The sequence below is a fragment of the Perissodus microlepis genome, chromosome 14, assembly GCF_051167445.1.
Source record: "Perissodus microlepis isolate ML-2025 ecotype Zambia chromosome 14, ASM5116744v1, whole genome shotgun sequence".
NCBI lineage: Eukaryota > Metazoa > Chordata > Actinopteri > Cichliformes > Cichlidae > Perissodus > Perissodus microlepis.
Genome location: NC_140474.1, coordinates 3,752,008 through 3,778,176, shown reverse-complemented (window position 1 = coordinate 3,778,176; position 26,169 = coordinate 3,752,008). Strand labels below are relative to the sequence as shown.

The 26,169-nt window shown below is 44.0% G+C and overlaps 1 protein-coding gene across 6 annotated transcripts in view; it reads right to left on the bottom strand.

The window, feature by feature from the left end:
• actn4 (actinin, alpha 4) overlaps positions 1-26,169 on the bottom strand; it is a 56,418-nt gene that overhangs the window by 14,839 nt on the left and 15,410 nt on the right. For 3 of the 6 annotated variants that reach the window (XM_084951620.1, XM_084951616.1, XM_084951618.1), the window contains exons 2-8: positions 7,322-7,436; positions 6,731-6,850; positions 4,274-4,360; positions 2,659-2,746; positions 1,801-1,879; positions 1,563-1,644; positions 754-839 (exon numbers count right to left, since the gene is read on the bottom strand). In XM_084951620.1, the coding sequence (XP_084807746.1) occupies positions 754-839; positions 1,563-1,644; positions 1,801-1,879; positions 2,659-2,746; positions 4,274-4,360; positions 6,731-6,850; positions 7,322-7,436 (657 nt within the window). The remainder of the gene's footprint in view (positions 1-753; positions 840-1,562; positions 1,645-1,800; positions 1,880-2,658; positions 2,747-4,273; positions 4,361-6,730; positions 6,851-7,321; positions 7,437-26,169) is intronic. The other 3 variants (XM_084951615.1, XM_084951617.1, XM_084951619.1) reach the window with 1 other exon arrangement.

Genomic DNA, 26,169 nt, shown 5'->3' with positions numbered 1-26,169 from the left:
TCAAGTATGCTTCAACTCAGTGAATACACAGCTCAGATTAAAGCAACGTAGCTGGTGCATAACTGAATATTCTCATTTTGAGTTTGGGTTTCATTTTTGCTCCGAGGCTGAGGGAACTGTTCCCTCTGGATCTGTGGAGAAAGTTTTTGGATCATGGTCAGAGTGGCAGAAGAAAATGAACCCTGATGAACCTCAGTGTGATACATGCTAAAAAGCTAACAGGGTCTCCTTTAAGAGGAAGTGAAAGCAGTGAGATTATCCGTCTCTGAGGAGAGCACCTCAGACATGGATGCTTTTAGTGGTGGGAGAAAACCGAAACGTCCTGACGGTGATCGTTCATTTCAGCATTTTGTTTGCTGGCCTTGTTCTTTTGTTTCCTGGAAGGACTTTATTTTAAAGGATGGGGACTTCCACATGTTGAATCAGAGGTTTCTGTTCGTTTTGTTTTTTCAACCACAACTGTTCAAAAATGTAAAAATATCCATGGGAAAAGTTCCATCTGACAGATTTTAGCTAAAAATAAAACTCTAAATAACGCAGCTTTAGTCCACAAACTCATTTCTGTACGTCAAACATTTACCACTTTCACCAGCAGCTATTGTTTAAATCGTTTGCGTGTTTGTGTCCCCACAAACCCAGCGTCCCAACAAACCCAGCGTCCTGGCTGTCGAGACAGAGCGTGGCCATGCTGGACAGGAAGCAGCACCTTGTTAGTAAAAGGAGGTTAAAGGTTGACGTTGGCTCAGAGGGTACCTTCTGTGCTCCAGAGAAGGCATGGTAGAAACTGGACACATAAGTCATTATGGCTTTCTCATCTGGGCGAGCAGTGTTCACAATGTCTACAAGTCGGGGGGAGACCATGGTTATGAAGACGCACACATACAGGCAAGACACAGGACAAGTGATTACACAATTACAACGAGACGCACACATAAACTCATTTAACGAGCTGCTGTAGCTGCCAACAGCCAGACATGCAAACACAACAAATACAACGACACACACACGTAGACACACACAGCTCAGGTACAGTTAATACACAACTTGGATTTCTTTCTGTAGAGTTTGAAGCAAAAAGAAAAAGTGGCTTGTTATGACAAGAATGGATCCTGTGAAGGAAACGTGGATGTTCAACACAGTCACACATACAGATGAACACAGGAGGAGGAGCAACGTCGATCCTGAAGATGCCTCGCGTGTCCTGTCACCGAGAACCCGAACACGCTTTGGAGATCGGGGCACATTTACATGCACACAACGCGGCGACAAACCCGGTGCAGGTCAGCGTGGAGCGACAGTCACATGTACGTGCTGCAAAGACGGACTCCCAGGAAAAGTCACGTAAACTCATATTTGATGTTACAGACTGGTCAGAAATGACAAACGGTGTCATTGTTTTAAAAAAAGAACACCTGGATAATAGTTCACGTTTTTCACACCACTTCCACATCTTACGTTATGAACAGTCACTTTGTTCTGTGCACGTAAACAAGCCCGTGATGCTTTAACACACACAGTGACAGATCCAGCAGAGACGCACAGATCAACAGCCGACTTATTACCTTCTGCGTCCAACATCTTGGGGATGTCCAGGTGCTTCTCGGCCACCTCAAAGGCGTTGTTCAGGTTGGTTACAGGATCATCCTAAACAGCAAATCACAGACGGCAAACAAGCCAGTGAGTCGCTTCAGGCATTTGTAACGCAACTTAACAACAGATACGAAAGCATTTCGATTCACCGTGTTTGACGCAAAAAATGTGAAATATTTGAAGAGAGTGGAGGAGTGTGAAGCTGTTCACCTTTCTGAGGCTGTCGTAGTCGATGAGATCAGGTCTGTGTCTGTGGATCAGAGCGTTGAAGGCAAGACCGTCCTTCCAGCTGTTGGAGAGAAAAGACGAGTTCGGGGTGAGGGTGGAGGTGACGCTCACACATTTGCTGCATTACAAGTCGACATTATCGGCGCCGTTAACAAAAACTGTCCCGATCTGCCGCCGGGACCAAGATCCACATCTCCACTGTGACACTGAACTTAATTCATGAACTGATCTGAAACTAAATGAACTTCATTAACATTCTTTTCGAGCTGAATTTGGGTGAAAGATGGTTTGATTGATTATATCTGGACGTGTTGCATGTAATACATCATCATCAGCTGCTTCTGAATTCCTTCTCACACTTTTTCATATTGAAACAGAGAGAAAATAATCACATTTGTCTATTTACAGCACTGTTAAGATGCTCTGTTGTGCCATGTTGCACTCTCTCCATCAGGGGGCGCCCTTTCTACACAACAGCAGCAGATTTGAGGTTTCATGTAAGCGTTGAACACCTGAGCTGAATCCAGAAAGGTTCAGGGAAGTATCTGCGTGCGCCTGTGTGTGCGCCAACTCAACTTTTATGCTGAGTTTAAGAAACTCTCAGATCAGTATTTTTCATATAAAGGGGGAAAAAAACACTGGACAGCTGCTCACATACCACACTTAACCACAAACACATTTCATCAGTGCCACTGGAGAGTTTCGCTGTATCCGCAGGATTTCTCAACTGGAAGGTTTTGTTGGTCTTTACAACACAATATTACTGTGTGTGGACTGCTTTCATCTGACAATAGAAGCCTTTAAAAACGAGTCCAACTTAAAGCCCTGTGTGTACGTTACCTAATGTGGAAGTTCTGCACATTGACATTCTTGTAGGGAGCCGTCTTCCTCTGGCACCACAAGAGTAGACCCTCTTTGGCAGAGGTCTCTGCAGAGAGAACATTCAGGAGAGGAGGAGACAGGAGACAAGAGACCTGATCAGTCGGAGCACATGGGGGGAAATGTCTCTGCATCACATTCATTCAGCTGCTTTAACCGTTTGAGTCGATTAGCCTTGTGCATGCAGACCAAGAAATACCCGAGGCCGTTTTCAGCGTGCTAAATATAAACGGCCTCGGTGCTCATGAGCAGAATTGAAAATATGAGGATGTTTGTGTTTGCTTTAGGTTCCTCCACAAACACCGACAAAATATCCGCCGCTAATATGGAGAATTACTCCAATGACTTATAGCAGCCCACACCCACCGCAGCTAATTCAACTCAGACTCTTTTAATTAGCCTGCAGAGTCAGTTGTGCTCAGAGAGGAGACATGAACCTCACCTCCACATTTATCAACACAAAGCTAACGCACACGTTAATGCACAAATGAGTTTTTATGAGCTGGTTTTACTGTCAGAAAGTTCATCAGGACAGATTTGGGCTGTTGGGTCGACTCTGTGGGACTAAACTCGAATAATTAACTCATCAATATTTAAACTATTTACTTCTAAACCTGCTCTGATAACATGTAAACCATTAAACAGCACATAACCAGGCAGAGTTATAACTGTGCTGCTAGCAATATGTAGTTTAACGTGATCGGTCTTGTTTCAGGCACACCTGTTTCATCTTGGCTTTATTTCATCACGTGTGTGTGTGTGTGTGTGTGTGTGTGTGTGTGTGTGTGTGTGTGTGTGTGTGTGTGTGTGTGTTTCCACTTCCTACATGCATATCAAGCCCGTACATCTGTACTGCAGCAACCTTCAGGGCTTAAAAATGAAGCCAGTGCAGAAGTGCCAGAATCTGCAGTTCCTCTAACTTTAGGTCGGCTCTGAAAGCGAGTCGATCCCCACAGACTCCCGTGATGCTCGAGTCCAGCCATGAAAATAACATTTTTACAGCCTGCTACAAAAACACTTCTGTGCTCTTTAGCTCAATCTCCCCCTAAAAACAGATGCACAGCGGGTGAATTTTTAAACTGCTCGTTCTTAAAGTGTTTCTATTGTAATAAAGCTCTGAGTCACAGGTGAATGCCAACAAAGGAGCCACTACCTTAGGCTAGGCCTCAGCCTTGCCAATGAAGTCCCTAAATTAGAGCTCTGGAACCTGATTTTGGATGTTGGTGCCTTTCTGAGAATTAAAACGATGAAATTATCTTGTAAATATAAACTGCTGCAGGCTTACTGCACTCAGGCTGTCCAAGATGTCGGTGCTCTACTTATTTGTAGGTAACTTGTAGCCTCAGTTGTCAGTTATCTGCATTTCTGGCTGCAGCCACAAGAAAGTGCATCTTTTCTAAGTGGTCTATAAAAGTCTGCTGCAGGTGTTTGTCAGTCAGCTGGCCTGAAAAACCTGGCTGGGAGCTGAACTTTAGAGGCAGAGAGTTTGATTTTTTTAAGTGATGGACAAAAAAAAACGGAGAAAGAAGAGAGCGAGGTGCGACAGTTCATGGATATGAATAACAGGAAGCTGCACCTTCTACAGAGATGTCCTGGATGGCGAAGCGGAGGATGATGGTCCAGATCATTCCCAGGGTCATCTTGGCGTTTCCATCCACGATTTCTATGACACACAGACACACACACAACCTAATCAATCACTGTGTTTCTTTGTTACACCCCTAGAACCGTAGTTCTTGTCTATCACTGCTGTTTTTACAATCCTACATCTGCTGTTCCATTTAATAATGCCAGCACACCCACTCACAACTACGCTTAATGTCTAACGGCTGCTGAGTCTCTGCTAATTCCAGGGAAAGTGTGATGCTCGAACAAAGATTTCTTTCATAAAAATCAGTGAAATCTGGGGAAAGATGACTTTTTACTTGCAAAGGCACATAATGACTGTTTAACGTGTCGTGCCGGTTAAACAGGGAGGATTAAATCGATGAGGAGGGCAGATTATGTGAGTATTGTGTGGATAATTTAACATCAGAACTTCATCTAACAAATAAATTCATTGTTAATGTGAATAAATGTAAATCCTGGCAGCATCGGAACTGGAATACTCTCCAATACGGTTTTCAGAGTTTGGCCGGTGAACGATGACGGTAAGGTTAATGAGCAGATCTTTGTTCTCAGAGATTCTTAGAGGTTTTATCAGTCCTGTCATGCTTTCTCACAGACACACACTCAACTTGGAATTTGTGCTTTTATTGTAGGTTCACATTCTTTGTGGTTAATTTCGTATCCACCTTCAGCTTTCAGCAGATTTAAATAGTAAATTACAATTAAAGCTATGAGGCTCCGCCCACAGACCAAACCAACTCTGGTCTTTTCCCTTCTTACGATAAACTTTAAAGGCGTATTCACACCTGCACGTCAGGTTCAGGTAAATCACACTTGGCTGGTTGTGATTCATTTGGCTGCTCAGGTGCAAAACAAACAGCAGCGGTGAAACCGTTCAGAGGAGAGGGCATCAGTCCGATCCTGGTGTGAACAGGGACGCGAGGCGCACTCAGAGTTTCAGCTAATCTTGTAGTAGCAGCAGCTAGAAAATGACGTGCTTCAAGTTTAAAACCCTGGGAAACAACATTTCCATTTGAAGAATCTGACCAGGGAAAGTGTGCAATGAGCATCCTGACAGAGGGTTTTTCCCTCTTCCATCTGCTACGTTTGCATTTTCCTCTCAGTTTCCAGCCGACGACCTTTAACGGGCTGCTGCTTTCACAGAAGGCCGGAGTGTGTTTACAGCGCGCAGTGTGCGCGCCATACTTTGTGTTCAGTGGTCACCAGTATCAGCAGCGTCATGCTACAGGAATGTCATGGTTGCTCTGATAGTAGGAGAAAGGTCAGCGTCCTGCAGCCGACACACACACACACACTCAGTTGTCATAGTTGTCCACCTCTACACCGCCCTCAGTCAGCAGGATGAAGATCGGTTTGACAGACATGCGTCTTACCAGAGTTTCTCCCTCTTAGCAGAAGTTCTATCAGCAGAAGCTTAACGATGAAACGTCTCATTAGAAAAGCGTGTAAAGGAATCAGGGTCCATGTGACATGTAGGAAATGAGAAGGAGCTGACACAATGCAGTGTGTGAAGTGACCCTGTAGTGTTATTGTGCCGACACTCACAACTTCAGCTGTGAACTGAAGCATGTTTTCAGCACTTTGTGGAATTAGCATTTGGGGGGAAAGACATGACCACTGAAGCCAGCCTTCAAGCCCCTCCCCCAGTTTAGAAGACCAAACAACTGCCAGGTGGTGTCACCAAGATGGCTGCTGAGTGGAAAGACCTGCTTCTGCGAGGACTTGGTAAAAGTGTCACTGCGCATCAAATCAATCGCATGTGAAAGTTCACGCCTGACCACGTCACCAATGACTTAAATGTCTTATCAGGGAAATTATGGAGAGCCAGGAGTGACAAAATGAATTAACTAAATACACTTAAATACACCATTAAATAATTAATTAAATGCTCGTTCATTTCATTTAAAACATTTAATAAATTATTTAACGGCATATTTAATTTATTTTGGCCCTCCTTAGAAAATACAGTGTCTTTAAATAATACAACTCAACTCTTTGGATTGAGGGAATTTTTGGAGCGCGACCACCAACAGGAGGAAACAAACCGTACCTACACCTCATAGTCTGAGCCCTGTTTGTCCGGAGCTTCCTGACACTGTTGCATACCACAGCACAGTGAGCACAGCTTTAATAGAAAATAATGAAAAAAGGAAAATCTGCGTCTACATTAAAAGGCCTTATTAGTTTTAACGTCTTCCTGCTTTGAATCGCTTTCACTCACATTACAGCTGCAATTAGTGGCTCCCATTTAAGGACCATTAATGAGCCGAAGCTCACCACTAAGTACAAAATCACCACGAATGTTCCCTTTCAGCCACGGTTTCAAACATTTAAGCGAACCGCTCCGATTAGATCTGCAGTTAGTGAGAGTTTTAACTTCACACTAACGTGAATGAAGGCTTACCCTCTGCTCCAATAGACACCAGCTTGACTCCCTTGCTGGCGATGAAGTCCAGGGCTTTGTTTACATTGTTGATCTTGTGGACCCTCATCTTGCCTCTTTCAGGTTTGGGTAACCGTTCGCCTGCAAACACACAAACACACAGGAACAGAGAAAAGAGCCACTTAGCTGAGGTTGAGCATGTTTCCACGGGCAACATTCAGGGAGGTTTAAGTTACAGCAGCGACGCCGGCTTCACTCGAAACTGGAGTGAGTTTGAAAAGGAAGCCACATCTGAGCCCAAACGTCATTAGTGAATGACAGCAGCGCTAACACAAACAGCTCCACTGCTACAAACCCAAACCCACTGCTGTGTCTTTAAATGCCTGCGATTAATACTGATGTCGGAAACTGGGCGACGACACCCCGGAGATGCTGTGCATCGTCAACATCTGAAAATATTTTTCCCTCTCATTGAGACCCACAAGTTTTTCTGTGGCTTCTGTGTGACTCACTCCAGAAACACTTCATTATTGCAGACGTTTAATTAAAAACTTGTACACCCGCCCTAATTTTCTGACGACTCCGGCTCTCTGAGGTCGGACGGTGACTCACCGGAGATGACCTCGAGCAGCAGCATGAGTTTGAGCCCATCCCTGAAGTCCTCCTCGATGTTTTCGATCTGCGTGCCGGCCTTCCGCAGGTGGGAGTTGCACCACGCCGTGAACGTCTGCGCGAGAGCAAAGGAGAAAAAAAAAAAAAAAAGACAATTGGGGTTATTTGCAGCCCGGGTCAAAATATTTGTGTAGCTTTTATGATAATAAACCATTTTGAATAGTGAATGAAAGAAAATGAAATTCAATGGGCAGGAAGGGAGGTCAGGGAGACACTTTGATAAGACAGGAAGTGCAGGGAGAAACACGACGTGAAAGTTTAACTACATGTCACACACGAAAATGTGGAGTTGGCATTTCAGTAGCAAAACACTTCATGCATAGTTACCCTACAAAGTCGTTTAAGCTAAAAAGACAGAAAACTAACCAACCCAGCCCCATCTTGGCTCTCAGTGTCTGACGCTGCTGTCATTAAAAGGTCAGCACACAATGCCAACGATCTACTTCATTATCTTTACTTGTAATCAGGCGGACATCTGAGTAAATCAGCAAATCATGCACATCCACCGCTGCTTGGAAACCGTGTACTGGTTTTTCTGGTTAGCCGTCATTCTTTAAAAACACATTAGTAATCATTTCATCTTGAAAGGTGCTCATGGCACTGAGGTAGGCGCGCGACTGCAGATCCTGCAGCACAACATTTTGTCACGTCACTCTCCAAACATCTCAATTGCAGCACACCATCAATCAGACTGTCTAACACACTTGGACACATTCATTTGTTACATGACTCATTATGCAAGTTGGGGAAAGTGCATAAAAATGCCAAGAGACTAAAATACATGGAGGTCAAGCATGCACACTTTCAGCAATGGTGCAAGCAGAGATTGAGGTCAGTATTTTTTGTTATTGTTCAAAACAGAAAAACTGTCATTTATGTACTTGAGAAATTAAAGAGGCAGTTTTAAGCAACATGAAAGCTCTGGAGATGAAATGTAGGTGTAGCTTTACGAGGAACTGTCCAGTAGGAGAAGTGACGGTGACAGGGAAGACTTTCCAGCAGGAAGGGTTTGACAATAAAGACATAAGGTAAAACAAAAGGAAGCACAGCAACAACCTGTATGTTAGTGCTGAATAAAGTTTAACAATAAAAATAACTGAATCCAGCTTAAAGTGGACCCATCTCCACTGCAGTCCACAGGAACAGGCCTCACTTAACTCACACTGACTCATACCTTCTTCTGATTGGCCGACACATGCAAACAGCAGGTTTTTTAAAGTGGGTGGAGCTTCTATGCTCACAGTCAGAGTTGTGTGCCCACATGACCTACATGTTATCCTCCTTTACCAAGCAAGAGCCAAGACAGGCCATGTTTAGTATGAGCACCCATCAGTCTAGCAGTGTTTATATCTATGTGCAAGATCATTAAAATGGCAACTGCTCGTTAAATGAGAAATATTGGAAAGTTTATTTTTGTAATATGCTGAAAATGTCCCAAAGCTCAGAGAAATAACTGGTGCACATGTTTGTTTAAAAACTAAATAACCAGTCTAATCCAAGTATGTGCATCAGCGCACTTGGAAGGGAGCACAAAATCCAGAATGTAAACTGCGACTCAAACGGGACACACAACAGACACAACTTTGATAACTTCCCAGCTTTAAAAAGGGACTTGTGCTCATTTCCAGTATGTCTGTGTTTTCAGCCTTGTGTTTGTCTACAGTAGCTTTGCATGATTCACAGCACAAATTCATTCTGATTTGTCTCAGACCATCTTGCACTCTTTCTGAAATGAGCTGTTAAGCTCCTCCCCTCTGAGGAGCCAGCTTTCTTCTGATTGGCTGCCCCTCGTACAAAGAGGGTTTAAACATCAGCTCACAAGGATTACGTCAACAAATGGTGATATCAATTTTCAATCTTTGGTCATATTTAATGAGCCTCCACCAGAGTTAAGTTTGTATTTTAAAGTCTATCAGCCCACTTCACCCACCCACACTTCCTTTACTCCACGTCTCCTGAGCTGTGTGTTCATAAACATTATGACAGGGTGCTGCTCGCCGCCCTGCCCCTTTCCCCGCTATCCCACTGTGGATACTGGCACAAAGCACCCATTGAGCCTCTTGGATAATGGCACCCTTCAGGCCCCTGTACACTCCCTCAGCCTCTCCCTGACCCTCCCCCAGACCGCCCGATACCAACCCCCTCCACCCGACACACACAATTACACAGAATGAGGCCGAGGACAGAGAGGAAGGAGGAGGAGGAGATACATTTCACATAAACAAACGGACATACAAACAAGGTTGGTGGGCAGGAGGGGGAAGAGTGACAAAAGACAATGCCCTCGCTAACACACAATGCAGGAGGAAGTGGCACTGCAACGACAGGAAGTTACAGCTCTGTTTAACACAGAGCAGACAATCAGAGCGAAGATGCATTCATCACTGGACACGGCTGTCAGCTGTCACCAAGACGCCGCACCGGAGCCACGAAGCTGGCAAACTGTCGTCATCCAAACATATCAACAGTTTACTCATTTTCTAATCTTTCTCTGCAACACATTCCAGCTTTTGAGAGTGTATTTCACCGCGCGCTCACTCAACGTTTCACAGTTTGAAAATACTTTACACAATGCGCCTTGCAAAGCCCATTTCCCATCATTCATACAGGGCTGATGTCTGGCATTCCTTACAGAGTCCAAGTGGTGCACACAACATCTACAAGCGCACACCTGTGCTTTGCAAAGTAAAAGAAAGTAAAAGAAAAAAAAAAAATTGAGAGTCTCCATTTTCAGCCATTTCTACAAACGTATTATTCAGTCCACCTTAAACTTAACAAATGTACTTCTGGGCACCCGAGTAAGTGCAGTGCCGTGTTTGAGGCCACATTCAGGCTACGAGCCGTTCTCTCGGCTCCACTCTGGAAAGTTAGGGGCACATACGCACACCAAAGATTTTATAGTTGACTGAAACTAAACCAAATCCAAGTGTAGAGAAAAAATACACTTTTAAACCAAAACTAAAACTAGACTTTAGAAATAACAGAAATCGAGCTGCTGTGCATGTGTCGTGTGATGGTCTGAGACGTGTTTGTACTGAAATAACTGCTCTATGTTCTCACTGCGGACAAACAGCACCTATAATAGCAGTGAAAAGGTACATGAAAGCAATACCGAACTGAGTTTGTACTAAAAAGAAACCAGGAAGCCCATAAAAGACACTATATGATCTTTCTCAGTTCTAAATTTAAAATAAGAACTAATTAAAAACACCAAACCAACACACACACACACACACACACACACACACACGTCTGATTGGCTGATTCTGTGAGGACGTTTTACATGAATGTGTTCTCTATTCTCAGTGCCTTAACGAAACCCGAATCTGAGCCTAAACTGAGCTCAGAACCTGAAACAGTTTTCTGAAAGCAGTTGAAAATAATAAAAAAATAAGAGCTGTACAAAAAGTTCAGACGTTTCTAAAGTTCATGACTGTCTAATGAGTTTCTCAAACACATCTGGGCATGCTGATGTTTCATTTGTTTTAATCGGCTTTGGTTTCCTGTTACAAATGACTTCCATCTCTAGTTTGGATGAGTGAGTTGAGAAACGGTAACCCGGGACGTTTGAGTCTCGTTTTTCATTGGTTAGCATGTGTGAGATGCACCTGGGCAGGTGGAGAAAAATGGCGTCTGCGTTGAAGCAAACTGAAAGGCAGTGATGGTCTTCTCCTCTATATATACACTAAAAAAAATAAATAAAAGAGCTCCATTGACAGTAAAGTCTATTTTGCTGATGTCATCATTCTTGTGACAGCAATCACTCTACTGGCAAAGTAGCATTCGTGGCCTTCCTCCAGGGTCAAAGGTCAGACCTCAACAAAGCATTGAAGGACTCTTCAGGCTGCTTTATCTGAATTTAAAACAGCCCCCCAGGCTAGTCCATCAGGCTGTTGCGTGTCTGTCATAGTTCAGTTCTTGTTTTGTTTTTTATAGTGGACACACAAAGCCTGCCTCTGGCTGCCCGAGGCCATTCACTGACAGCAAGGAGTGGAGCTGCTGAGAGGATCTTACAGGCCGATGTGAACCACGCTGAGAGGACACTATGCAAGAAAAAGCAGCTACAAGAGCTTTGCCGTCCATTCACCAGCAGGCTGATGAAAGTCCACTGAACCTAACCAGACATGTATCGTCTAACTCTTGGATGACATTTAAATGAGCGTTTAAAATGCAAAATGTCACAAGCGGCTTGCACATTTGCGTCTTTTATCCCCACAGTTAGGTGTCTTTCATGCCAGCGGAGCTGGGTGTAGTGTACTTGAAGGACTGGCTAAATTTAAAGGTAACAGAGTGCCAGCGAAGCCTGTTAAACCTGTCTATGTGTTGCCACACACAGCAGATCAGATCAGAGGATTTCTGACCTGAGCCGAGGACACGGATAACCAGCTGACCGCCATGCAGGTCTGAGATGAGTAATGCTGGATCTCCGTGGTAAGACGGTTTACTTTTAAAGGCATGAGGGCTCTTATCCTCTACCATCTATTACATAACTTTAGCAGTATGTGTTGGCTTACTGCCACTCTCACCTTTACATGTTACCAGAGTAACAGAACTATGAAACTATGTAACAATATAGATTTTTCTTTGTCCCATTTATTCCGCATTTTAGCCCAGAAACAAAAATATCCGTTAGTGAGTGTTACCATCAGTCGTTTATCCTTCTACCACACCATCTTTAATGAACGGTAACTTCTTTATTCATTTAATTAAAACTGGGACATTGCAGACAAATACTGTCATCAGCTGTAGGGATTCATCAACCCCACTGAGTCCCCATTCTAATTTTCCTGAACCAACAACTCCAGTGTCTGATTTTGGTGTGTGTGTGTGTGTGTGTGTGTGTGTGTGTGTGTGTGTGTGTGTGTGTGTGTGTGTGTGTGTGTGTGTGTGTGTGTGTGTGTGTGTAGCCGAGTCATCAGTGTAACCCTCAACAGTCTCTCATGTGCGAGGCTACAGGGTGAGAGGACAAAGCAGAAATTCATGCATGTGAGACAAGTGAAAGCATGCAAGCTGTGCACAGTGATGCTGTCCATCACCCTCGTTTACATGCACCACTCCTTGGACAGGAATGTTTTTAAGAGACCAGAATTCAATATCCATCTACATCACCTACACACACAAAAATTCCAGTTTTGCTGCCGACTTCAACTCAACTTCAAGCGTGCACACGCACACACACGCACACACAGCAATTATCTCCACACCCTTTTTCTAATGAATGTGCAACTTTCTGACTACATACCACACACACTGCTGTGTGTGTGTGTGTGTGTGTGTGTGTGTGTGTGTGTGTGTGTGTGTGTGTGTGTGTGTGTGTGTGTGTGTGTGTGTGTGTGTGTGTATTTTCTATATCACACACCCTTTTTCTTCCCAAAACTGATGAGCTCACTATTAAAGCAACCACACACACACCATCAGTCTAGTACCTGCTGAGGTCTCATGATTCATGTATTTCACATCTCACACTCTCATGATTAAGACACCTCCTCTCGAAACACACACACAGTTTAAAAATATACACGGAGAGCCTATGCAGAGGTGGTGAAACCACACACACTCCATGTCAGTTAGATTTTCTCACACCCTCCTCCTGTACCGGCAGCAGTCAGCGAGTAAAACAGGCTTCCAGCCGGGCAGGCTCGGACATGCAGTGAGGTGAGCTCAGAGGAGGAAACAGAGCTGTTTGGTGGCAGAAACGCTGAACTGATGTGCAGTTAACCATCCGATAACACGACTGTTACGTCTAGAGCCAAGCATGCGTTGAAGTGTGAGGCTCAAACATCAACAGATGGTTCTTTGCTTTCCGTGACTTCACAGATAACTTTACACCTTTTGTAGCAGCGGCGTTCACCTGCTGCACCGTTTCTCCTGCACAAATCTATGCCCAAAATCAAAAATCACTATTATTTAACTCACTGCTTTAATACAATACAAATCAACTTTTTAAATTAAAAAGGGGCTGAATTTAAAACCTGCTAAAGCCCGGGGAGGGTTTGGACTTCTAAGCCTGCATTTGCAACCTAAAAGTCAAATAAATAATAATAATAATTATTATTATTATTAGAATAATTCTTGTTTTAGTATGGATGGAGGCCAAAATTGTAACTAAATGTAATTGCTCATTACTCATTTTTGCATCAACAGCTCTGTTCATTAAAACCCTGAAAAGAGGAAACGAAAAAAAAGCCAGCACGACTTGGAGAGATGAGAAAGTGACTCAGCAGTACAGCGATCAGCTGTGTCAGCGTGCTAAAATATCGCATGCTGTTGCATCCGGTTTGCAATGATAGTTAAGGTAAAGATGCTCTTCCTTATTTTCTGAGTCATGTATACACTGCAACAACTGCAGATCTGAAATATGGAGCAAAGATTTAAGTAACGGGGTCGGCGTATGTACGAGTATCCTCGTGAGCCACAAGCTCCGGCTTCAGGCTGCTCTAGATGTTTTTCTTCCAAACCGTTCAGCTCATCTCAGGCGGCGGCTGAACCGAGGGGCTGCACAAAGGCCCAGTGTGAGACAAACGGCGCTTATTTTTTAACTGCGAATCATGCAAAGTACTCCAGCAGAGTCCAAGAATAAAAATAAAGAGAAACGAGCAGAATAGGTCCACTTTAAAGGAGTTATACGTGGACCTGCTGGCAGGAGGTACGACCTCAAGGAACTTGGACGGCCCCATAGAAGTCTGGACCGGCTGTACCAGACTCTGCCGGGCCAAAACCATGCTGGCCTGGCCCTGTGAATAAAGCTCAGTAACTAGTCTGGCCTGGCCTGACACAAGGCCTCCTATTCTTAGATGCACACCAATTAAAAAAGGGCTGTGGCGTGTGACACAGCAGTGCTGCTACTGCTGCACACACTTCCTCCACTTTGTCCGTGTGACAGTTTGCTTTGTGTGTGAACTCAATGAGTAAACAATCTGAATGTACATGTTTATTCTCCTGTCAACACATACGGACCAAAAACAACAAAGCCTTCATTTAAGAACATCAGGACAGCTGTGCTGCAGTCAGAGTGGGAAACTGTGCCGTCCCACAGGAGCCACGGTCGGAGGAACCTGGGAGTGTTCCTAGTTTGAGAACTAAGACAAGTGAGAAGGAGGAACCAGCCTGAAGCTAAACGAGTGAACAGCTGTTTGCAGATCAACACTTTTCTGAGGCCGATAGAAACATTCAGACAACTGGCAGCATCTCCGACTGTGAAACAACAAACGATAAAGATCAAGTGGGATGCAGTGCCAAAGCCAGGCGTAACGCTTCTACAGGCAGAAGGAAAGCCGGCCGAGATGCTCGCAAATACGCGCGGTCACCGGACTTCTGCTAATCGTGACAGCGAAGCAGAGAAAGAACAGAAGGACGACGGAGCGGAGCCCTGCTGCAGAGGTTCCTCCGGTCTCATTATCCTCTCAAGTCTGGACAGGTGATCATTAACATGTGTGTGCACACACACAAACACACACAGACTGAGGCAGCCTCCCTCGTGCGCTGACAGGTAGTCAGTAATGTAAGGACAATCTTTCACCACGGCACACACACACACACCTCCCAGAGGGAGACGACAAACATGTAATTGCCGTGCGCTTCTTGGCCGGCCTAATGCCCCCTCAGATATGCCATTATGTGAGTCAACAGCTCAACGCCAACTGTTTTCAACAAGCACCATCGCTTGCGTTCAGTCAGACACACAGACTCTCTGGAGGGGCCTTAATATAGCAGCTAACAGAAACAAAGGAAAGGGAGGATTAAGGAGAGGAGGTTAGGAGGGGAGGGCAGAGGAAATGGAGAGGAGGGGGGTGCAGGCAAAGATCAAGAACGGGAGGAGGAATAAAGAGGTGATAAAAATGTGGGAAAAGATGGAAAAATGTTGCTAAAAAACTGAAGAAAGACAATCTTTTATCTGATTTTGCCCACAAGAGGCTGAAACAAAACAAACTCAGAGCTTCAGATGATGCCACTTTATCCATCTATCCCCGGATTTTAAAAAAAAAAAGCAAACAAACAAAACAAACAAAAAAAACACTCTTAATTAAAAAGTAAAGTAACTTTACCATTACAGTGAGAAGCTAAATGAGGGTCACAGATGGGTGAATGTGGGATAAGAGGTTTAAAAAATTAAAAAAAATCTGGTGGGATGAAAGCTGAAGAGGACGATCAACAGATATTTATGAGAAACAAATGAATAGAAAATTAAAGGATGCAAGAAAAGCAAATAAATGAATAAAATGTTTTATTTGAAGTTTCCCCCTCCTCTTCAGGAAGCACAAAAGTCCCGCCCGGGCCTTCATGGACCTGAGATCTCTGCCGCCACAGGACAGAGGCTGAGATCATCGTCATTAACCGGAGCAGACTGAGGAGACTCTCCCTCCACAGGGAAATGCACACTTACAGTTTTAATCTCTTACATGGAACGAGCATGTTTCCCCTGAAACAATCAGATGTGTCACGCACGCCAAGAAACAATCTACTTCAAACGAATTTTGTTTTACACCAGACGACGTCTTCGATTTACAGGCCAGATTCCCCTCAGTCCTCCAGCAAGCTGTGCAGGAATCTGTCCACTTAAAAAACACGCTGCATTATTAATGACCACTTAGTCTGATTGGCTGGAAGTCTGGACGCGGGTTAACCTCATGGAAGAAAACCCAATAATAAGAAAAAGTAACAATGAGGAATTATTATTGGATCCTTTTTTTGAAAGGATTTTCAAAAGCTGAATTCGTTTCTGCAAAGGTGCCACACAACTCCCTTCATAACGACTCTGCAGGGTCTTTGTGTGTGACTGGCTAATGTTAGTCGTCTGGCTCAGCTCGCTTTCACTAATTCAAGTCACAGGAGCAGGTCATCTCCTCTTGTGCTTGTGCAGTTGGTTTAATTTGGAACATTTATGGAGTCATTTGACAATAATATGACCTGCTGTCACAGCTGTGCTACAGTTTTTTGGAATGAAATTCTATTATTTTATTAGTATTTATCAGCCAAATCGGCATTAATTTGCAGGTGTTTTACATCGAGCTAATAAGATAACTTTCTGGCCCAAATGCAGTCAGTGGTCCAAAGAACCAACATCTGGGCAACTGAAATGCTGTGCAGAGTCCTGAGATCCACAGATTGAGTCATGCATGCTCCATCAAAAGTGTGAGTGAAAAGAGTAAGATGCTGCTCGTCTCCAAGCTGCCCTGCAAATAGCATTTTACCCCCCCAACAAAAGCAGACCACATGTAAATGTCACTTCTTTGCAGCTATGTAAACAATGATGAGTAACACAGCTTGTGCTTGGCTGCAATGCAAACTCAAACTACACAAGTTGCATACAGCATAACGTATAGCAGGGTGCAGTCAAGCTTCTGAGCATCATCTGACATTCTGTTATGCAACAGTTTCTTTTACAGTAAAGGGACTTAACGTCACTCTGATCCAAACTACAATTCCAGTTTTTAAAAAACTGACAGCCAAAAAATAAAAGATAAATGACGACATGCCTGATGTTCATTTATCTGCAGCAGGAAGTTTTCCAGCAGCTGCGTGGAGGCTTTCAGTGTTCTGCTGCCGTTTTATGAGAGGAAACTTTCAAGGTAAAGAGAAAGGAAAGGAGACAGGAAATAAGGAAGAAAAGGGAGGGAAGGGGGCAAAGTGTCAAACGATGTGGCTATTTATTCATTTATTACGTCTCTTCCTGTCTTTGTTACTCAGAGTCCTTCCACGGGTCAGGTTGCACTCACACACAGCCTCCCCGACCTATTTTAGGATCAGTTGGGTCCCCTTACGATAACAGGGCCGCATTTTTATACACACGATGACTATGTGATAGGAACAACATTAAAATATTCATGCAGTAAATAACTGTAGCTCAGGATTTTCCAGCTGGTCTCTGACTCCATGTTGTGAAAGATCTTGGTTTTATTTCTCGCTGACAGAAGGGAAAAAAAGGAGAAGTTGATCAAGCCAGAATTTTTATTTGCAGTCATTCCAACTTGAACCATCGTATCACTCGGCACACACATGGCATAATACCACACTCCCATTTTAATGGTCTCTTGCCCACTGCGTCTGCATATTTACACATTATATGAGGCAATACTGTCCAGCTGTGTGTCAATAAAGACTGCTGGTGACTTGGGCAACGAATCACACAGGCCATCGTTGCACAAAGACATGGTGACATAGCAGCGGACTGCAAAGAGAATATGGGGCTGATGTGGTTGGCATTTACGTTTCAGGGCTTTGGCTGACGCATTAGTTCGCCATATAAAAGTTTGGGGTCTTAAAAATGCTTTTGAGCCATGGAGACTTTTTCCAAACCTCCTGCGATTCTTTGAGCAACTCCTTCCTTTTTGTTCCTCCCACACTGCAGGAACTACAAACTACTCTGGAACCTGGTTTTTGGGGACTATTTCAGGTCCTACTTTAGGACCGTTACACTTTGGCACACTGGTCGAAATCGGATACTGCCAAAGACTTGATGGCCGAGTGCCAGTTTATTAATCTGACGTAACATTTAGGACCACAAATCCAGATATTAAAAACACACTCCGTTAGCATTCATCAACATCAGCTGTGTAAGTAACAAGTAGATCTACTGAAGTCCATTAGGCCCATAAGCATCAGAGGAAACTCATCCCTTTGACTCCACATCAGTTTTTACATCATAGGAAAGTTAAGCTAAAGTCCACACCAACCTGTAGCTGCTTCACCTGGGCCACACAATTATCGCAATACTGTTACAGCGGGTGGAGCGAACATTCAATTTGAACCCGTCACAGCGTTGGGTTTAACCAGTCTTCTGGCTCAAACTCTGCTGTCAACATGAAACCCACAAGAAGCACCAAACCCTCAACGGTTAGCAGGCTGTTACATTAGTGATCGTACTGACCGTGTAAACGCACAATAGCACAAGTTTAAAGCAAACAAATTAAATATAAATGGCTTCTTAAAAAGACAGCAATTCGTTTTTTTAGAGAACTTTTCTTCTTGTCTTCTAAATTTAAAACTAATAACAATCCAAAGTCTGCGCCATCACTGTGGCTCTTAAAAGGCTACACCAGGAAAGAAAAAACAACTTCAACTACTGGTACTTAGACGGAAACGGCTGAGTAACTTGCAGTGAAGCAATAAGCTGGTGGAGTAGTCGAGGGTAAACACCACCCAGTTTGTTAACAATAGGCATCAATGATTAACGGAAAAATGGAAAACCATTCAATTAATATCCAACTTCCATCTGTTCCAGAAAGTTACACATTATTAAGTTCCACCACGTAAGCAAGATTTTTCCAAGTTCATCCCACAAGAAGTGTCAACGGAGACGAGCTGAAGACGAGCGAGCAGAGAATCATGTTTTGTTTGTTCAAATAAACCAGTTTGTGTCACAGACTTTAATTCTTTGGTGACAGCTCATAGCAGGAGGCGGCCGAGCGGGGCGACATCTAATGAGGCTCTTCCTGGGTTTAAATGAAGGGACGAGCGGCGATGAGAGACAAAAGGCTCCCAGAGTGGGCTTTGATCTGCTCTCCAGAACAGGAGACCAACCAAACTGGATGAACCAAGCACACAAAGCACGAGTGTTTTATAGCAACTGAGCACACAAAGAAAGCGAACAGATTTATTTGCACCAAATGTTGTGCATTATTGCTTTCCAGATGTGTCTGACTTTTTTTCCCCCGTTTGCAGCAGGAGATAAAATTATCCAGATAGGAGAGGGAGGAGGAAAAAAATACATTTTTGTTGTCTCAACTTTGCGGCACTCGCTCCAGCGACTCCACCCTCTTCAGCTGGCAAAACAAACCACAAGCATCTCTGCAAATTTGCTTTTTTTCCATGCCTGAGACTGCAGAGTGGTGACAGGATGACGGGTAAAGGTAAGGAGCGGGCTGAGAGAGGCACACTGAATCAAAGGCGACTGTCAGCTCTGCTGCACACGACAGATGTCAGGAATGCCTGCTATGTTCTTCCTCCCTCAAACTCCCTTTCTAACAAATCTTCACTCTCTCCCCGTCTCCTTCCTCCTTTCACCATCATTCTGGTTCATGTCAGCTTGTTCCTGTACACACAAATCACTTGACAGTGAGAAAAGCTCTTGTAATGCATCCTTAAGAAATCTCGGTTGTGCAAGTAGCTGTTTGGCAACACAGCATCGCTCAGATTTAAATGGAGGACATAAAAGTGGGCTATTAAACATGATCACATAAACAGTTCAGTCCAAGCAGAGACAGTGATATCTGGTAAAAGGCCGAGTTGATCACAAGGTGGAGCTGGGGCTGCGGTTTCTTTACGTTCCTGTAATTATCAAAGTGAAGGACCTCTCCAGCAAGCACACAAACCCAAACACTCCTTCACAAATACGTTAACAGAAACTCATGAATGGAAAACAAGATCAAGGCAGACCTTACAACCTAGGCGAAAAGTAACAATTTTTTTTTTTTTAAATGTAACATTTTGGTTTTTTTATTAATGTTTTCATGATAAAAGATTCAGGTCAGTAATCGAAACATTTTTTGGTATTCATCCAGTCTTACAGAAAATTAAGACGTGAAACTAAACCATGGATTTCTTACAGATCTTCATAAAAAGGAAAAACGTGGAATAAACCCGAATGTGCAAAAGATGATCATCATCTTGAAACATTGTGCTTGTTTACACCGATTTAAGAGGACCTTCAGAGCTGCCACAACAAAATTAGAGCATCTGTGCTGAATCTGGCACAGAGCAACAAGCACAATGACCACAGTGACACACACACACACACATCAGAGGTTTTCTGCAGCTGAAAGGAAAAACATGGACGTGTGTGATCAGCTCACAGAAGCGCTGAGGGGAGATAAATGGCATGAGACAACAATCAGATTCACAGAGAGTGACTCAGCCTTACTTGGCATCAGTATTTCCCCCTGATTGTGTGTCTGTTTTTCTCATATCACACCATCACTTCTTTTTCTCCTCAGCCAATCAGCAGCCAGCTAATCCACTTCCTGTCTTTAGAGGCGCAGCACAGGAAACGGGGGGTGGAGGATGTCCATGCTAATTCTCCAGGAATGCAGCGGAAGAATCCAAGCGTGCAAATGTAAAACATTAACTGGAGAGCTCGTCAAATCGAGCATCTGAAGACGCGTCCTTCTGCCCACTGACGCATCTGAAGGAGGGTGAGCTCGATGAGAAGGACGCTCGGGAAGTTGTAAAGGCCGCGATGAGTCAAAAGGAGCGGCCCGGCTCACGTAGAGAGTGAACTCACTGAGAAAGAGGCGACTGGGCTGCATTCAACAGATCTCTGGGACGCTGAATCCCAGAATCCCTTAAAGAAAGTTGACTGTGCGTGAAACCTTACAGGCTGAAAACTACATTCTCGCGTGTCCAAACAAATCAACGCGAGCAAACGCTGTAGATCGATCCAAATTAAAGTTGCCATATTATGTGATTTCCAAAAAGCAGGAGACACTCTCTGCCTCTCACTGAACACCATTCTTCACTTTTGGGAAGCCACACCTCAGGTGCACTATAATGCTGTGCAATAACTGCAGGTGTTGCAACAACTGACATCATTTTACAATCAGGGGCGTTAAAAGACACCCAAGAGCTGCCACCGAATGACTCAGCCAACCTCTTTATACTGCAGTGCATGACCTGAGGAAGTTTGACTTTATGATGTCAGGAAACATTTCAGAAGCGTGACACATCCAGCAAACACCTTGGCCAAAGTTTCTATAGTTTCAGTATCTTCAAGACTAAATACGCAGAGCTGAAAACGAGCACAATAGACTCAACGAGAGCTGCTTTCTTATCCTGTAGCAGATATGGATCCCATTCAGGCGCCTGCTCAGACCAAGGCGGGGTTTGTGGATACACCTGAAATCTATCGTACCTCCACACGTTCAACTGGAACCTCGTGGAAAGGAGACCGAGAGGAGTTTAAACACTTTTATGCTCAATGGAAGTGACCTTTACCCTTTCTTTCCACTAAATCTGACACCTTATATGTTCCTCCTTCAAGTTTCAAGACAAATAATGACCCTTGCACAGCGACACGCTGCTCAACCTGGCTGCAGATCAACTAAAATTATCACAAGTCAATAGAAGGGAAGGGAAAGAAGAAAGCACTCAGGCCTGTAACTGTTTAACAAAAGTTTCCTTTGACCTTGGAGTTGATTTTTTTTGTCTTGTAACGTAAACCTGTGGGTGCTCGCCCGCCCCGCCCCCGCCATTTTCCACACGTCCAGCTGTTCTGCAGGAGCTGGTTTGAGCTGCCAGAGGCACAGCCGGTAGCCAAAGTGGTGTTCCCCTTCGTTCACCATTACAAAACCAGAGTGCTCTAATCACTGAATGAGCTGAGGTCATTATTATTACACACCCACTTTTCTCTTTGTGTGTCTGTGTGTTTTTACACAGTCCAAAATCAGGGGTTTGGCAGGCCTGACAGCAGTTGGCAGGGCGAAGCGTCAGCTGTTTGTGTCGGCCTTTTATTAAAACCGCTGGCTGAATCTTTCCAGAGCCCCTCTGACAGTTCTGCGGTTCTGTTGTTGATCAGTTCAGGCAGGAGGAAACTGAATCGGTCCACCAAACATGGCTTTGTTAGAAAGCATGCTGCACAGCCAAACTTACTCAGGTGTCAGTTTCTCCACATTTACAGTTTTGGAACATGTAAATGAGAAAATTAATCAGGCTAATAGTTAAAAAAATGTCTTCAAAGCAAAGAAAAAGCATTTTCTGAAAATCTATCTGCAGTTGTTACTCAGGAGCTAGAGCAGGTCATCCATTAGGCAGGCACTGAACACCACACTCCTGCTGGGGGACAATCTGAAGGCTCTTTGTCTGTTAAAGAAAGAAATATCACATTTATGTGACAGAGGCGTCTGCTGATAATGGTGTGAAGTGCAGGAGACCACGCGTCTCACTCACATCGAGTCAGTGTGGATCAAATCATCAGCAAATACCAAATAATTTAATGAGTAGGAAAACTCATTTGGGTTTTTACTAACGTGATGAGATGTTTATCGCCTCCTGGCTCTTACTGCCTGAAAGCTGAATTTCTAGGAACACATGGAAGTTATTTATTGTTTATATCTACAAGAGAAGGTGACTAATAGCCCATAATACTAGGTGTGTACCTATAAATCTGTGAGTAACTATAATGTGCCTGCTCTTACAGCAGTGATAGGGAATGATCATCTGCCGGTTCATATAGCAGCGTTTACATTTGTACAACCACTCAGAGCAGCTTGGACGAGCACATAAGGAGTGTTCCCACATGCACGTGCAGCCAGGCACTGTTCTGCATGCAGTGCTCTTTATTGAAAGGTGTGCATTCACTGGTCAAAGTTTGCAACTTTTGTCTGTCTGTCACACTAGCAACTATATTTTTTTTGGAACTTGTCACACCTCTGACCACACATAACACCAAATTCTTCCTCATGCATCACTCTTCCTCCTATTAGCCGAACAATTAGTTGGCGGCCCGCCCCGCCATGAAGCCAAAGACAGCAACCACAATGACTATGACCATCGTGAGTGCAAACACCTTCATTACCTGAAGGCACGTAAAGCACTCAGAAGCAAAAGTTAGGGAGTGCATGATTCGAAGCCCAGTGTTTGAATTATTGATCATATTTATTTATCCAATTTAGGGTTGCTGGGTGGGGGTGGCTGCATGTCTGCATGTCTCAGGACTGTGAGAGGAAGTGACAGACACAGGAAGCGCATGCAGGGAGAACAGTCCCAGGTGGATTCAAACCCAGGACCTTCTTGCTGTGCAGCAACAGTGCATATATACATGATATATACATGGAGCAATCATCAGCTGCCTTCCCAGGCAGTTCCTCGTGTCGTAGACCGACTCCAGCTCCACCGATGAATTGTAGGTCGCGACATAAACCAGCTTGTCAGGTGGAGAAACAGTCTGCAGAGCTGCTGAATGACATTCAACAATCATTGATGAGTTTAAAATCATCTTAAGAGTCTTAAAATATATATTTAATTAGCTGTTAATGTACCTCAGCAGCTCATCCGAGTAAGTACGGGGCTGTGTGGGGAAACACTGAGTAACCAACAGCTTATTTCTCACTTGAAAAAAGTTGACCAACATTGGTTGCATTAACGAGCGTGCAATCAGTTTTTCTCTTCACACCACAGAACTTGCAGAGTGTAATTGTAACAATGACTGAAAAAAGACAACCTGAAACCAGCTGAAGCCTGTTAGAGGAAGTTATTGGTCAGAGAAGAGAAACAATATTTGTGAGAACCAAACTTCACCTTCCTGCTTTTAGAGCTCTTGGTAATGAACATCAAACACAATTATGCCATCACAGTTACCTCACACTTCAGTTTTATTTCTTTTTTTGACACATGTGAAATGAGTAAGCACTAAACTCTGTGACAAGACAGTTACTCAGTGCTGGGTTATTTTAATCATTAAGGCAGAAAAAACTACAAAGCAGTCAGCTCCCTCCATCAGCTACAATCAGACAATCGAGCAATAAAGCCGAGGTCGTGGCAGGATAACCGCCCGAGACGTTGAGCAAACGGGGAGCAGAGCGATGAGCGAAGAAGGGAAATGATGGTGTGTGTGAGGAAAGTCTGCAGACGCTTGATGTCAGAGTGTAATCTGTGCATGTGTGGTATGAGAAGCATGGCATTTCCACACCTATAACTCTTCATAGTTAGCATTTTTATGTTGCTCGTGTGCTGCTGATCTCATCCAAAGACAACTCAGTGACGGCAGCCTTCACCTAAACACACACAAACACACCTCAGACAGACGGGCAACGAACAGAAACGCAAATATTTCTTCTAGCAACAGAAGAAAATATTAAAAGGTGAATCATGTAGCTCGATAGAGATGAAGGACGAATAAAGGAACTCGTGTGTGTGTGTGTGTGTGTGTGTGTGTGTGTGTGTGTGTGTGTGTGTGAGAGAGAGTGAGAGAATGTGGCCAAACAGGAGTTTGAGGCCAGCCCAGTTGCCCAGCAGCAGACAGCATTGTCACACTAAAATGCTCTTCCTGCCCCTCCTCCTCCTCACTACATGCTGTGCGCTTTTACCTTATAAGGAAACGCATTTAACTGCCTGTCACCACGACAATGGTGATGTAAGAGGGCAGCAAGGTGCACCCCCCGCCGACACTCGCAGGCAAAGAATGGACCTGCATGAAGAGATTTAAAATAAATGATCACACACAGGCGTGCACTTTCCATTTGCAGCTGTGTGTGTGTGTGTGTGTGTGTGTGTGTGTGTGTGTGTGTGTGTGTGTGTGTGTGTGTGTGTTCGACTGCAGGAATGTGAAACATGGAGCCACAGTCCACCTTCTTGTCTCCTCCCTTTGCTTCCTAAGAAGCAACAGAAACAAACAGAAGATAACGAGCAGAAAGACGGGCGCTTAAAGCCGCGGGACGAGAACGAGACGTTAAAAAGTTTGCTCCCAACATCCCTACCAGTGACAGCAGACCTGGGTCAACGAGCATGGGTGGCTAAGGGAGTGCACACATGCCCTTAAATAGCCTCGACTCCCATGAACGTTCCTGAGTTTAATATTTAACTTCTTGTTCACTTTTTTTGCTCCTCTGTTAGTTTCAATAAACCTCATCATGAAGAAACACTGAGCTTAGAAAGGAGATTTCTGACTAATATGGCAGTCAACTGAACAAAAGAAAAAGCTGGTTACTCGTTAACAAAACGAGGAACACACTCACACTGTCAAACCTGAGCACAATCTAAAGGAAGCGATTAAACGCTGTCCTTACAAACATCTGGCTCTGTTAATCAAAGCTAACGTGACAGTGTGTGTGCAATCATTAGCACCGCTAGCAGCAGTGGCCTTGTTTCTTGGGAGGCTGATGTTCACACAGCTGTGGGAAATGTGATGATGTGTGGCGGCTGAATGCAAACTTTAACACAGCCAGTCAGTCAGTGACCGACATCACTCTAATCAATGACAGTTCTTTGTCTTCTTTCTACAGCGGCGCAGAGTCGAAGCTCTGGTGTGGTTAAATCACTAACGCCATCTCACTGACGCTGATAGAGTTCTGCTGTGTTACTGCAGCAGGCAGGAAAAAGGATGTGACAGCTACTGATAACTTAATAACTTTAGCACTAACAAAGGAAGTGACGGTACCAAAGATGCAGCAAATACTGGAGCTGAAACCAACACATGGATCATTTGTTGTAAGAGCCATTTAGTGTTTATGTGAGGTGATATAATAAACTGAACTCTGACCAAACTGAAACCAAACAGAACAGCTCAAAGTTATAAAAGTCAGCGTGTTATAAAAGAGACGAAGAATGGAAACGTAGATTTGGGAGGTTGTTCTATAAGAAAAACCAAAATAAAACAGGAAATTCATTTTAATAAATTCAGAAAGAGAGTGTTAAATAAAAATCAGATCTCAAAGTGTTCAACATGAAATGAGTTATTTTTATGCACCGTCCCCACAGACTGTAGGAAGTTCCTGATGCTGAGCTCAGAGGGTCCAAACCTGCACCCAGAGCAGCACATTGTTTGTTCCTCCGAGTTTCCGCTTGTTGATGACCCTACAAACCACCCACGTACACACACACACACACACACACACACACACGGTCCCGCTCAGTCACACATTCCTGAGCTCACCCTGCCCTTTATAGCTTTGTGAATCACCAGCACTGTGACTCTGACACACACACTAAGCTGATCCTGAGGCAAATCAGCATGTAAATGGACATTACTGTAAGGAGCCTTTGATCAGAAACGCGCGCTTTAACGCGGACATTAAACAAATATGTCCGTCTGCCTTCTTTCATCTGCCTCCGAGTGATGCTGAAAACGAGTCTGTGCA